Source organism: Tribolium madens, unplaced genomic scaffold (genome assembly GCF_015345945.1).
Source record: "Tribolium madens isolate multiple individuals breed KSU strain unplaced genomic scaffold, Tmad_KSU_1.1 Scaffold_3;HRSCAF=73;Tcas5.2_LG2, whole genome shotgun sequence".
In the NCBI taxonomy this organism is placed as follows: domain Eukaryota; kingdom Metazoa; phylum Arthropoda; class Insecta; order Coleoptera; family Tenebrionidae; genus Tribolium; species Tribolium madens.
In genome coordinates, this window is record NW_025401006.1 from 8,043,435 (window position 1) to 8,054,745 (window position 11,311).

The window sequence follows — 11,311 nt, forward strand, 5'->3', positions numbered from 1 at the left end:
CGGAAAAACCCTGTTTTTCTGACGACAATGAAGAAAAAACATCAATTTCCCATACTTATTTCTTAAAATTTTTGACACATTACAAAAAATTTTCAGTTTATTTTCATCAAAAATGAAAAAAAAATCATATTGTTTCTTTTTATTTCAATAATCTAATAGTCAAAAATGATTTTTTTATTTATGTTGCAAGAAAATGTACTGTTTTTAGAATTTAATTGCAACGTTGCCAAACTATTAAATTTTCTTTAAAAAACTCAAAAAATGCACGCTTTTTCTAATTTTTTTCTATAGCTTTTCTTATTAATAATAAAACAGTAAAACTTGACAAGTTGGTAAAAAAGACTGATCTATCGTGTGACATAATTTCAAAATTACACCCAGRAAACAAGAAAAAAATCTCTTAAATAAGAATGTTAATTTTCGGGACAGCATAAAGTGGATTTTTTTATATTGTGTCGTTAGAATTTCATTTATAAATGTTTTGTTAAACTTGAAATATTTTAATAAAGCAATAGTTATCACAAAGTTTATATTAGAAAATAAAGCTTGTTTTTTGGTAGATAACACTTTAATCAATTTTTTAATAATATAAACTAATGCATTATAGTGGATGAAGGGGTCATGTACATTTGATCGTTGAAAAATCTATAAAAAAATCATGTGATTTTTTTACCAAAAACAAATTGAAAAAAAGTACCAGCAAATTATATTAAAATGCTTATAACTCCAAATATTATCCATTCACATCTTCAATTAATACGCTTAAATTGTATTAACCGCGTAATCAGCCTAGTTCAGACGATTGAAATAATTTTTTATAAAAATTTACAATAAATTTGATGCTATTATTAGGCAACCAGTTATACAAGTGTTAAACGCGCATGCGCAGACGACCTTTCATATTATTATTATTAGGCAACCAGTTATACGCATGCAAAAGGGCCCCTACCTGTATATACTCAAAGGAGCGCTTGTACTCGTACATGATGACCCCCACAGCCTCCAGCTTACCCTCCAACTCCTCCACTTTAGCCTTTTGCCCGAAAATCAGTCCAGTATGCAACGCCTTCGAGATGTACAACACCAACTCCTTCCGAATCCCATCTTCAAGTAGTTTTTTGGGATCGAGACAAATCACTCCAACTAATGTACTTTTCATCTTCTCATACCTTGACTAAACACCGAAATTAAATTGGTCAATTCAGCAAACTCGAAACGTTCATTTAATTGTGCAAAATCCTTCAATTTATCCTATCAAGTCTCGTTGGTAATTCTTTCAAAATGCAAGTCTGTATCTCAATAACACGAGCCATTTTCTCAAACATCATTTTCGGGATTATTTGCAAGACTTTTCTTACATAAATCTCGAGTTCGCTACTGTAATATTGCGAGACTGAGATGAGATCCTCACTGTGGGCTTGATTTATGCGCAAAAGGGGGACTTCAAGCGCTGAAGACAGTTTGAGAAAAATCGCCCGGAGTTTGATCACCAAAGTTGGCTCTTTTTTAATCCCGAATTGAATGATTGGTGTGAAAGAATCGATCAATTCCCAGGCGTAGCTCAAATCACCGATTATTTGCAACGTAATCAAGACATCCTCTTTTATATTCATATTTCGGATCATTTGATGCAAGAATTTCCGAGTTTCGGAGAGGAATTGCACCACTTGCATGTTTGACTCGAGTTGGTGAAACTCTTGCACCTCCTCTAAAGCCTGAATCAATTGGACGATTTTTCGCGACGAGGCCACATCACCAGAACTCAAAGAATCGACTTGRTTGGAAATTTCTAAAAACCAATTTTGCAAATTTGAATTTTTCGGTATTCGAGTCAACGGTTTRGTCCCACTGAAAACCTCACTCAACRCAATTAAACTCTTGAAACTTTCAGTTTTCAGCTCTGACCATTGAGTGTCTTTTTCATGCAACAATTTCTTGTAAATTTCACGCGTGGTTAACTCTAATTGTGACGTATTGAGGAGCAATTTGAACAGTTGGACTGACTCTAACCGCGATTCGGTTATAACCAATTCTCTCAATTGTTTCAATTTTTTGGTTTTGTCCGGTTTGATGATTGTGTGTAACATCAACCACCGAATTGTAAAGTTACAATCCCTCAAAAGGTTGATTATGTTGTTGACGTCTTTGAGGAGGTTATCACTGGTGATGTTGCCTTCTTTTAGTTTCAAATTGGTGGCTTTGAGGAGGGGCGAAATGCTACTACCGTACGAATTAGCGTAGGATTTGATATTGACAGTTTCAAGGGTGTTATTAAGGGCCATTTTAGCCGCCTTGAAACACTCCCAACTCTCACCTAAATTCACAATGAAACCCATGTAAATGGAAATGACCCAATTATCAGGGAAATATTTATCAACAATCTCYCGCATTATGGCCGTTTGAGAGTGCAAAKTATTGGGTGAGAAAAAAAGACAAACGTAGAGCATTGAGGCTTGATGGGCGAGGGCGGTGCTCCGGTGCTTCGGAAGGGGGTACACCGACAATTGCCCGTAAATGTCATCGAAGCGCAAATGACCAATCACAATATCCACGAATTTGGACTTGAGAGGTAGTAAATTTTTTAAAAGTGCGCCACTTTTTTAACAGTTGTCAAAAAAATGAAAAATCCCTAAAACGGGTAATTACCGGAAATAATCCTCAGGGTAATTATTGGGTTTTTTGGGGGTGTTGAGCCCCGTGTCGCGTAATAAGCGACAAACATCGTCGATTTGGCTCTGAGTGTCGCTCCTTTGTGGGGTGTAGCGACAGTAAGACACTAGGAGTCTCTCACGAATGGGGCCCTCAATGTACGTATCAATGATTAGTAGCATCAAACCGTAGAGAAATAAAGCTTCACACTGGAATTAAACAATTTTCAAGTGTTGTAATTAATAGTTTCCTGTAATACCGACCGAGAATCGATATTACAGGAAACTGTACATTAAAAATTGAAATTCGAAAAAACACTTACAAGGAGTTGTTTTCCCTCCATGTCGGCGAAAATCGTCTCGAGACTCTGATGGATGTACAACCCCTCCTCCAATTCGTCGAGAAAGTGGTTCAAATCGGTGATATAAGTGTGGATGCTCTCAAATGTGAGATAAAACCGATTGATCATCTCGATGTGATTGTCACGAAACTCTTCGTCCAAATCTTGCAATTGCTACACATTTATTTAGTTTCACTGACCACAAATGTCTCACCTCTGAAGTTTCAATTTTGTAATTTTGCGCCTCCTCGATCTTGAAATAACTAAAATCCATGATTATCTCGCCGTACTTTTGGATCTCCTCCTTTGTTCCCATTCTAGAAGACTTTAAATTATGCAAAAAATAACAATTTTGGGGTTTTTACAAACCTGTAAGTTTGGGGGATGTAGTCCTTCAAACGGAGAAGTTCGGCAATGATGGCATTGCCGCGGGAAACCAGCTGGAGGATTGTCTGGCCACAGGTGTTGTTTTCGGCCAGAAAATCCGGCATTTTTCCAAAAAAATAAGCGGAACTTTCAACAACAAAACCTGTCACTTAACCTCACATTTAGTGACGTTTGACGTTTGTACAGTGTAGGGCAGAATAAATGTACTAGCAATAACACAATTTCACTTAACTTTCCCATTAAAAAATCAACTACACTTGAAATACCTTATTTGAACTCGATACAACACAATTATTATTAATTTGGAATTCTATGTTTTATTATATTAATTAATTGGAATGAAAATTTAGACGTCATTAAAGCGACGTGTAGTGTACAATCAGCTGACAGTTTGTTTTGAGGTTAGTTTAGACAAAAAGTGAAAACACGAGGGTTAAAACTCGAAAAAAAATAAAATTTATTAATTTTAATATCAGGTATTTATGTCATAATTTATTATTAGTTGAAATAGTATCAAGTGAGAATTATTCATAAACTAGTAAAAAAACACGTGTTACAAAAAAGTTAATTAATCGAAACAATTCAATTTCAGGCTGAAATTAACCGTAAAAAATTGATTGAGAACTGAAAATGGCTCTCAGGTTACCATTAGTTGTTATTTTGGGGGCTACTGGTTCGGGAAAAACTAAGTTGTCCCTCGAATTAGCCCGGAAATTCAAAGGAGAGATAATAAGTGCAGACTCAATGCAGGTATTTAAGTCACTAGTCATTTAATTATTTTAATTGCATGTTTTAACAAAAATTAACTAAAAAATAATTCTACGTGGTAGGCAACCAAGTTACATCACGTGTATAATGTGTTGCATAAGTATGTCAAAAATCACTTATTGTTTTAATTTAATTCATTTTAAATGCAGATTATTAATTAATTACCAATTAAGACTAATAAAAAAATAATTAATAATTTGGTTGTTGTTAGACAACCAAGTCACGTCATGTGTATAATGTGTTGCATAACATGTCAAGGTCGCTTATTTTTTCAAATTTCTGGAGTTTTTTTTTTAAGAATATTTCGTTTGTATTAAGCATGACGATTGTTAAATTGGCGTAAACTGTATGTAAACAAAGCCGATGGCCTTGCTCGGTCATTGTGTCACGTTCAAGGCCACCAAATTGTTTTAAAACTGAGTTAGAGTGATTATCCTGACACAAAATTAACACCTGTACCCAAGAAGTTCCGAACAAAGGTCAAACCAATAAATCATCGCTTAAATTATGACTTTATTGAATGTCTGAAAATGTTTACACAGTTCAAGTTCAACGTCTTGTTAATTAATCGAAAAAAAATCATGTAGGTGTACAAAGGTCTCGATATTATAACAGCGAAAGCTACGAAAGAAGAACAAAGTGTGGCCCTACACCATCTTATTGATATTCTGGAGCCCCATGAGAGTTTCACCGTAGTGGAGTACCGAAATAGCGCTTTGAAAATTGTATCCTTCGTATTTAGGAAATTTTAACACGCTTAGTTATTTCGTCACTTCCATTTCCACGTGGGCACGTGGACTCTATTACAATCAAGGCTGAAACTGAAATTAGTGACCTTGTAGATAAAATTACTATAAAATAAACTTGGGGTCCTACTTACGATTTCAGCTGTTGCGTCTATTTCCTGTGTTTTATTCATGAAGCATTTGAAAATTGATTAAATGAATCAGCCCATAAAACTAAGAATGCCCTGTTTTCAGTGATGCCAGATGGGGTCAAGCGCTTGATTGAATTCCCTAGAATTCCCTAAGCTAAAGAAAAAAAACTATAATCCATTTCATTGAAATTGGCATAACAGTAGGCCATGATTGTGTAAACCGCGCTTTAAATGTGAAAAAGGCTTTACATATTAAGGAACTAAATTTGTCACTATAAAAAGTGAGGTTAAGATAGTTAAAATTTTATTTTTAAAGAACCCTTTTTCAGAAGTTTTCAGAGAGTTTTTTCGATAACAAGTTTAACATCCTGTTTCATCCCTTTGTAGGTGTAGTTTTAACACTAAAAACATACACTATTTGCTTTGTAGAAAATACAGACTTCGTTGATAATAAGTGGCTTCCAGAAATTTTAAAAGACGTTTTATTCACACCGGAGATAAAACACAATTTGTTTTCCGTGTAAGTTGCATCCGAAAGGGGTTTGGATTTTGTCATTAAAAATGTAGGACAAAATTTTTAAACAATGGTAAAGTTGTTGCGATCGGAGGGGAAAAAAGAAATCTGTACAAAATGGAGCTTCGCGTACTGCAGCCTGAAAAATCGTGTTTTGCCCAGGATAAAGTAATTTGGCTTAATTCAAATTGGTATAGTTGATTCCATTAACCTAAAATTCCTAAAACAGGAATAACAAAAAGAAGTTCATTATGTTTTCAAACATAGCTTAGCGAGTACTTTAAATCTGAAGAGAACTAGTTTTAATTAAAATTTGAAAAAGTAGTGGGAATAACGAACAAACAACGAAAACACTGAAAAAACGAATACAAATGTCAGTCATGTCAGTTCAATAAACAATGTAGGTAAGTAATCAAAGAAAAACAAAAACCCCATCAGCTGTTATAACAGGAACATGTGCAAGGCTACAAACTTAAATACGAAATTCCATAGCCACCTATTATGCCAATTTAAATGAAATCTACTTTACTTTTTTTATAAATGAATTTTATTCAAACAAATAAACGTAAAATTGAGTTTTTCCTTCAGCAACGTACTTAAACATTCAAAAAGTTAAAAAACAACAGTGTTTCCTCTTAATTTAGTAATTTTTTAACTTATTTTTGATGAAATTTGCGAAATAATTGTATTTTTGACTTAAAAACGTTCTGAAACGTTCAAAAAATGAATAAGTAACATCAAATTGATATTTTTTTGTGTTAGTTTTGACAAAATTTTGTTAGATAATTGCGTTTCTACTTTAAAACGTGTTAAAACATCCGAGAAAGGCGAAAAAATGTTTAATTTTTTTTGACTATGATTTTTGAATTATGAAACGTTTTTTTGTATATGAAACATTCTGAAAAAATGTCGTTTCTGACTGAAAAACGTTTTTCAGCTTGTTTTTGGGCAAAATAATTGCATTTTTTTACTGAAAAACATGCTGAAATAACCGAAAAAAGCAAGAATTGTCTCATTTTCGATCTAATTTTAGGATTTTTGTGTCTATTTAGCAAAATTTCAGAAAAAAATTGAGTTTCGTGTTCCTAAACGCGCTTAAACTCTTAAAAATGACAAAAAAACATCAAAAGAATAATTTATGTATAGCTTTTAACGAAATTTTTCGAAATCATTGTGTTTTTACTGTGAAAAACGTTTGAAAACTTTCTAAAAAGGCAAAAAAGTGTCTCATTTTTGAGATTTTTTTATTTTTTATGAAGCATTCTGAAAAAATTGTCGTTTCTGACAACGTTTGAAAATTCCACAAACACAGGCAAATATATGTTATTTTGACTTAATTTGGTGATAATTGCATTGTTTGCTGAAATGAGCGAAAAAAAAATTTTTGACTTAATTTCATGATTTTTTACGAAACATTCTGAAAAAAAAGGCAAATATGTGTTATTTTGACTTAATTTGGTGACTTTTCAGCTTGTTTTTGTCAAAATTATTTAATTTTTTGTTGAAAAACATGCTGAAATGAGCGAAAAAGGCAAAAATTGTTTTATTTTAGAACTAATTTCATGACTTTTGTGTGTAAAAAATAACAAAAAATCAATAAATTTGTATCTCTAAATTCTATTAAAAGCAATATAAACAATATAAAAATATATTAAAACAAATTCTGTTGTTATAACGCAAGTTATAGGTAATTAATTTTTGTTTATACAAATTCTGTGATTGCATTAGTTTTAAATTAAAAAAATTAATTATACTTATTATAAAAAATAATTTGGGTACTTAATACATAGTTATTATATTATAACAAATTAGATTACTTTTTTTAGACAGAATTCTTTTTAAGTATTTAAAAATCAAAGCTGCGCAAATATTTTACAAAGTCATTGCTTAATGTAAAAAAGACTGTCAAATTTTTGGGTTTTTATTGCAAATTACAAAAATCCCTAGAATTTTGAAAAATATTGAAAAAAATCCCTTTTTGTCAAAAAAATCCCTAGAACTAGGGAAAAATTCCCTAATCTGGCATCACTGCCTGTTTTTTGCCCCCCAAAAATTCCTTAAATTTTATTCAGATTGATAATTTAATAAAGCGAAATAAATTACCCATCATCGTTGGTGGAACTAATTATTATATAGAGTCCCTCTTGTGGAAAATTTTAATTGAAGAGCCCGGAGACCATGTCAAAGCGCCCCCATACAACGACCATGAATTACCCAGCGAGGAATTGCACAAAAAACTGAAACTTGTCGACCCCGACTGAAATTCTTACATATACAGGGTGTGTCGTCTAAACCCCACTTTAAAAGTATTGGGAGTTGGAATAATCGTATTTATTTGAAAATTGGTACATAGCCATTAACCATTAAGTCCTTTTAAATGAAAATATTTTCAAGATGGCGGCACTTCCGGTTATACCGGAAGTCGGTCTCAACTTTCTTATTTGAAATGAAAAGCTATATTTTTTATTGCGTTTTTGGATTAATTGAGTTATTTTAAAGGAGTTTTCATCAGCTTTCCCTATACCTAAATTTAGCCGTTTTTGAAATAATTAGAGTTTTCCAAAATTTTTTGGATCTGCACCTTCCACTTTAAACATCGGTAACTCTGCCATTTTTTAAGATTTTGAATTCGTTTTTTTGGCGTTTGAAAGAGAAAGTTTAGATCTTCTTCTGGTGTTTTCAAGTTTTGGAAAAAAATTAACAAACCCTAAAATTTTAAGGCTACTTTTGTCATAATTCAAATACCCTTAACTCAATTTTTCCAAATGAAATACCCCAATTTTTATTTTACTAAATGGAAGAGAATTTAAAATATATAGAGTCAAAGCTACTCAAACTTAAATTTTATTAATTTATTTTGTATTTATGGAGAGTGTAACAAAATTATGATGTCGTTCATTAAACAAAAATAAATTTTTCTCACTTAAATAATAATTAAGTTTGATTCTTCATATTTTGGCACTATTTATCAAATAGTAATTTACTGTTGACGTTTGTTTAGAGAAAATTTTGACATTTTTGATTTCCATAGCAAACTATGTGAAACCCGGGTGTGGCTAGTAATAAATTTTCTGTAGTCTTAACAAAAAGTTCATAACTTGAAAATTATTAAATTTAGGTATAGGGAATGTTTATATAGATCAAAGCACAATTAAATTTTCTTCTATTTAGTAAAATAAAAATTGGGGTATTTCATTTGGAAAAATTGAGTTATGAGTATTTGAATTATTAGAAAAGTGACCTGGTGTACCAACGAAGTAAAAAAAGCAATTGAAAAGGGTTATAAAATAATAACTATTGATGAAGTTTGGCATTTTTACAAAAAAACATCATATTTATTTAAAGGATATGTGAAAGCGTTTATGAAAATTAAACTAGAAACAAGTCCTTGGCAGGATGATTTTGAATCAGAAGAAGAATATAGAAAAGCCATAAAAGAAATTCTAGGTATCGAATTGGGTAAAATAGAAAATAATCCTGGAAAGAGAGCTGTTGCGAAAATATGCTTAAATTCCTTATGGGGTAAATTTGGGCAAAGACAAAATATGGGTGCAACAGAATATGTTACAGATGTTAAAAGGTTTTATGAAATTTTATTAGATGGGAAACTTGATAATATACGTATAAACGATATAAATGAAAATATGTTACAAATTGATTATAAGTTAAAAGATTGTTATATAGAAAATGATTTCAATACCAATATATTTATAGCTGCTTTTACAACTGCAAACGCAAGACTAAGATTATACGAAATGCTAGATAAATTAGGAAAAAGCGTAGCATATTATGATACAGATAGTATTGTATATATAGATGATGGAAAAAACACTGTTAAAACAGGCTGACTATTGGGAGATTGGACAGACGAATTAGGTAAAGGCGCATGGATAATACACTGGATATCAACAGGTCCAAAAAGTTATTGTTATAAGATTAATACAGGTAAAGTTGTTTGTAGAATAAAAGGATTTACGTTAAATTATGAAACGTCCGAAAAGATTAATTCCGATAGCATGAATAATATTTTAGAATACAAAGACAAAAAAATCAGTACACAATATAATCGAATTACCAGAGATTCTAAAACTAAAGAACTTTTAAATAAAATAGAAACAAAAGAATTTGGTTTTGTTTATGACAAGAGAGTTATTCTAGCAAACTTTGATACACTACCGTTTGGATATTAATCCTTTTCATAGTTAATTAATAATCCTTTTTTATTGTTACTAGGTAATGAATTGTTTATTATACATTATTATGTCTCTTGACGGGAGTAATGGCCAGCAGTTTAGACTAGTTTTTTTTATTTATAAATAAACTGAACATATTGACATTATTATTGGTAGGGAACACATATATATATATATATATTATGCAAATGGAAAAAAATATTAAATAAATTACCTTTCTAGTTTTGTACTTGAATTTTATTTTTTGAAAAATATTAATAAACCACTCACATTATCTTAATAGTTAGTTCATTCTAATTTTCTTTTTCTATTTTCTCTTTTTCTCAAATCGTTAAGGGTTTTTACACTTGAGTCTTTTGTTTTCAATTTGAATAGTTTGAGAGGAAGAGGATATTTCTCCCAAAGAAAACCCAATACTCTTAGTTGACAATTATTTAAAAAGTTCTCTGGGATCACTACCTCTTGTCCTATTTCAAATACAGGATGTGCCGATTTATTTATAAAATCATAGAAATCATCGAATACTCTCATGAATTCAATGGGGGTAAAACCCCATAGATATAAAAGGTCTTTCTTCTTTTCTACATATTTCCAAAATCTTGTATTTCTGTACTCTTCTCCTGGGCAATGTACGGATTCAAATTTGTTGATAAAAACTCTTAGATCTAATTTCTGAAGTTTCTTGATATAATTCCAGTTTTCACGGGCCTTAAAGATAACATCAATTAATCAACAACAATCAATAACATAACTTATAAACTTACATGATCATTGGTCAAACTTTCAATTTCCGCTTTAAATTTTATTTGGTTAGCTCTAATATCGCTTCTTAACTGTTGGAGTTCCAACTCTTTTTCGAGCTCCATTTTACCCTTTAACTGTTGGAGTTCCAACTCTTTTTTGAGCTTTATCTGTTCGAGTTCCCACTCTAACCGTTTTATTTTGAGCTCCATTTTGCCCTTTATCTTCTCGAGTTCCAACTCTTTCTGTAGCTGTGCATTCTTTAGTTCGCCTTTTAGATGCGTATTTTCAAGTCGCATCTTAACAATATCGTCCTCATCTTCATCCATCTGAGAATCAGATATATATATATATATATATAACTTATTTACGTTAAACGAGATAATTAAATTAATTTTAATACTAACCCTTAGCCAAGTTGAAAGAACGTTTTTAGAGGTTATCAGTTATCAGTTTTGTCTCTTATCGTTTTGTCATTCGGACAAACGTCGGCTGATCGGGCTGAAGCGCAGGCGCTCTGTCAAAACCAGGAGTGCGTTCATCTCCTATATTTTTTAAATGACCTTAAAGACTTGGTCATTTTATGGAGTATATACCATTTGGGTATACACCAAATTTTCCAACTCATATGATTCTTTTAAATAAATTTTATCTATTTTTGACATAAGTAGTTCTATAATTATCCTAATCCTCTATTATTACTATAACAGAGTACAATCTTTGAAAAATGTTAATTTTAAAATATACTGTCACAAAGGGGGTCAACTTCCTGGTATTCCGTAACGAGTTGTGTTTCGAAAGGTTGGTTTTGCTAACATTTGAATTCCTAAGTTCCGAACTGG

The 11,311-nt window shown here is 31.4% G+C and overlaps 4 protein-coding genes and 1 long non-coding RNA gene across 6 annotated transcripts in view; 2 read left to right on the forward strand and 3 right to left on the reverse strand.

The window, feature by feature from the left end:
• Nucleotides 1–198: 198 nt before the first annotated feature.
• Nucleotides 199–3,516, reverse strand: LOC123007575 (WASH complex subunit 5-like). The gene is given in 7 exon segments (XM_044402954.1): nucleotides 199–1,161; nucleotides 1,164–1,253; nucleotides 1,256–2,595; nucleotides 2,647–2,858; nucleotides 2,972–3,163; nucleotides 3,204–3,306; nucleotides 3,359–3,516. Coding segments are annotated over 7 exon segments (2,349 nt in total). The 5' UTR covers nucleotides 3,481–3,516; the 3' UTR covers nucleotides 199–871.
• Nucleotides 3,517–3,572: 56 nt separating this feature from the next.
• On the forward strand, nucleotides 3,573–7,899 carry LOC123007574 (tRNA dimethylallyltransferase-like). Of its 2 annotated transcripts, none has more exons than XM_044402953.1 (4): nucleotides 3,573–3,777; nucleotides 3,969–4,126; nucleotides 4,732–4,869; nucleotides 7,608–7,899. In XM_044402953.1, exons 2-4 carry the CDS (start codon nucleotides 4,007–4,009, stop codon nucleotides 7,794–7,796), a joined length of 447 nt encoding a protein of 148 aa, XP_044258888.1. In that variant the 5' UTR covers nucleotides 3,573–3,777; nucleotides 3,969–4,006; the 3' UTR covers nucleotides 7,797–7,899. The 2 variants fall into 2 exon arrangements, with proteins under 2 accessions (XP_044258888.1, XP_044258887.1); XM_044402952.1 differs by having other exon boundaries at nucleotides 3,766–3,852.
• LOC123007576 lies at nucleotides 4,638–6,067 on the reverse strand. Its single transcript, XR_006412876.1, has 3 exons — nucleotides 5,815–6,067; nucleotides 5,025–5,755; nucleotides 4,638–4,965 (listed from the first exon to the last, which is right to left on the reverse strand). It is a non-coding gene; the product is annotated as an uncharacterized LOC123007576 (long non-coding RNA).
• A 2,048-nt stretch (nucleotides 7,900–9,947) lies between the features above and the next one.
• LOC123007200 lies at nucleotides 9,948–10,999 on the reverse strand. The gene is made up of 3 exons (XM_044402343.1): nucleotides 10,877–10,999; nucleotides 10,493–10,798; nucleotides 9,948–10,436 (listed from the first exon to the last, which is right to left on the reverse strand). The coding sequence occupies exons 2-3, from the start codon at nucleotides 10,796–10,798 to the stop codon at nucleotides 10,017–10,019; spliced, it is 726 nt and encodes a 241-aa protein (XP_044258278.1). The 5' UTR covers nucleotides 10,877–10,999; the 3' UTR covers nucleotides 9,948–10,016.
• A 197-nt stretch (nucleotides 11,000–11,196) lies between these two features.
• LOC123007665 (dynein axonemal heavy chain 6-like) overlaps nucleotides 11,197–11,311 on the forward strand; it is a 26,524-nt gene continuing 26,409 nt past the window's right edge. Inside the window, exon 1 of the mRNA XM_044403076.1 lies at nucleotides 11,197–11,270. Coding sequence (XP_044259011.1) covers nucleotides 11,197–11,270 — 74 coding nt within the window. The remainder of the gene's footprint in view (nucleotides 11,271–11,311) is intronic.

Excerpts from the sequence above, each read along its gene's own strand:
- LOC123007200 (XM_044402343.1), bottom strand. The coding sequence starts at position 10,798 with ATGGATGAAGATGAGGACGATATTGTTAAGATGCGACTTGAAAATACG. Across the intron at positions 10,437-10,492 it reads AAAGTTTGACCAATGATCAT|GCCCGTGAAAACTGGAATTA; the intron begins GTAAGTTTATAA and ends GTTATCTTTAAG.
- LOC123007574 (XM_044402953.1), top strand. The coding sequence starts at position 4,007 with ATGGCTCTCAGGTTACCATTAGTTGTTATTTTGGGGGCTACTGGTTCG. Across the intron at positions 4,127-4,731 it reads TAAGTGCAGACTCAATGCAG|GTGTACAAAGGTCTCGATAT; the intron begins GTATTTAAGTCA and ends AAAATCATGTAG. Across the intron at positions 4,870-7,607 it reads GAAATAGCGCTTTGAAAATT|ATTGATAATTTAATAAAGCG; the intron begins GTATCCTTCGTA and ends AATTTTATTCAG.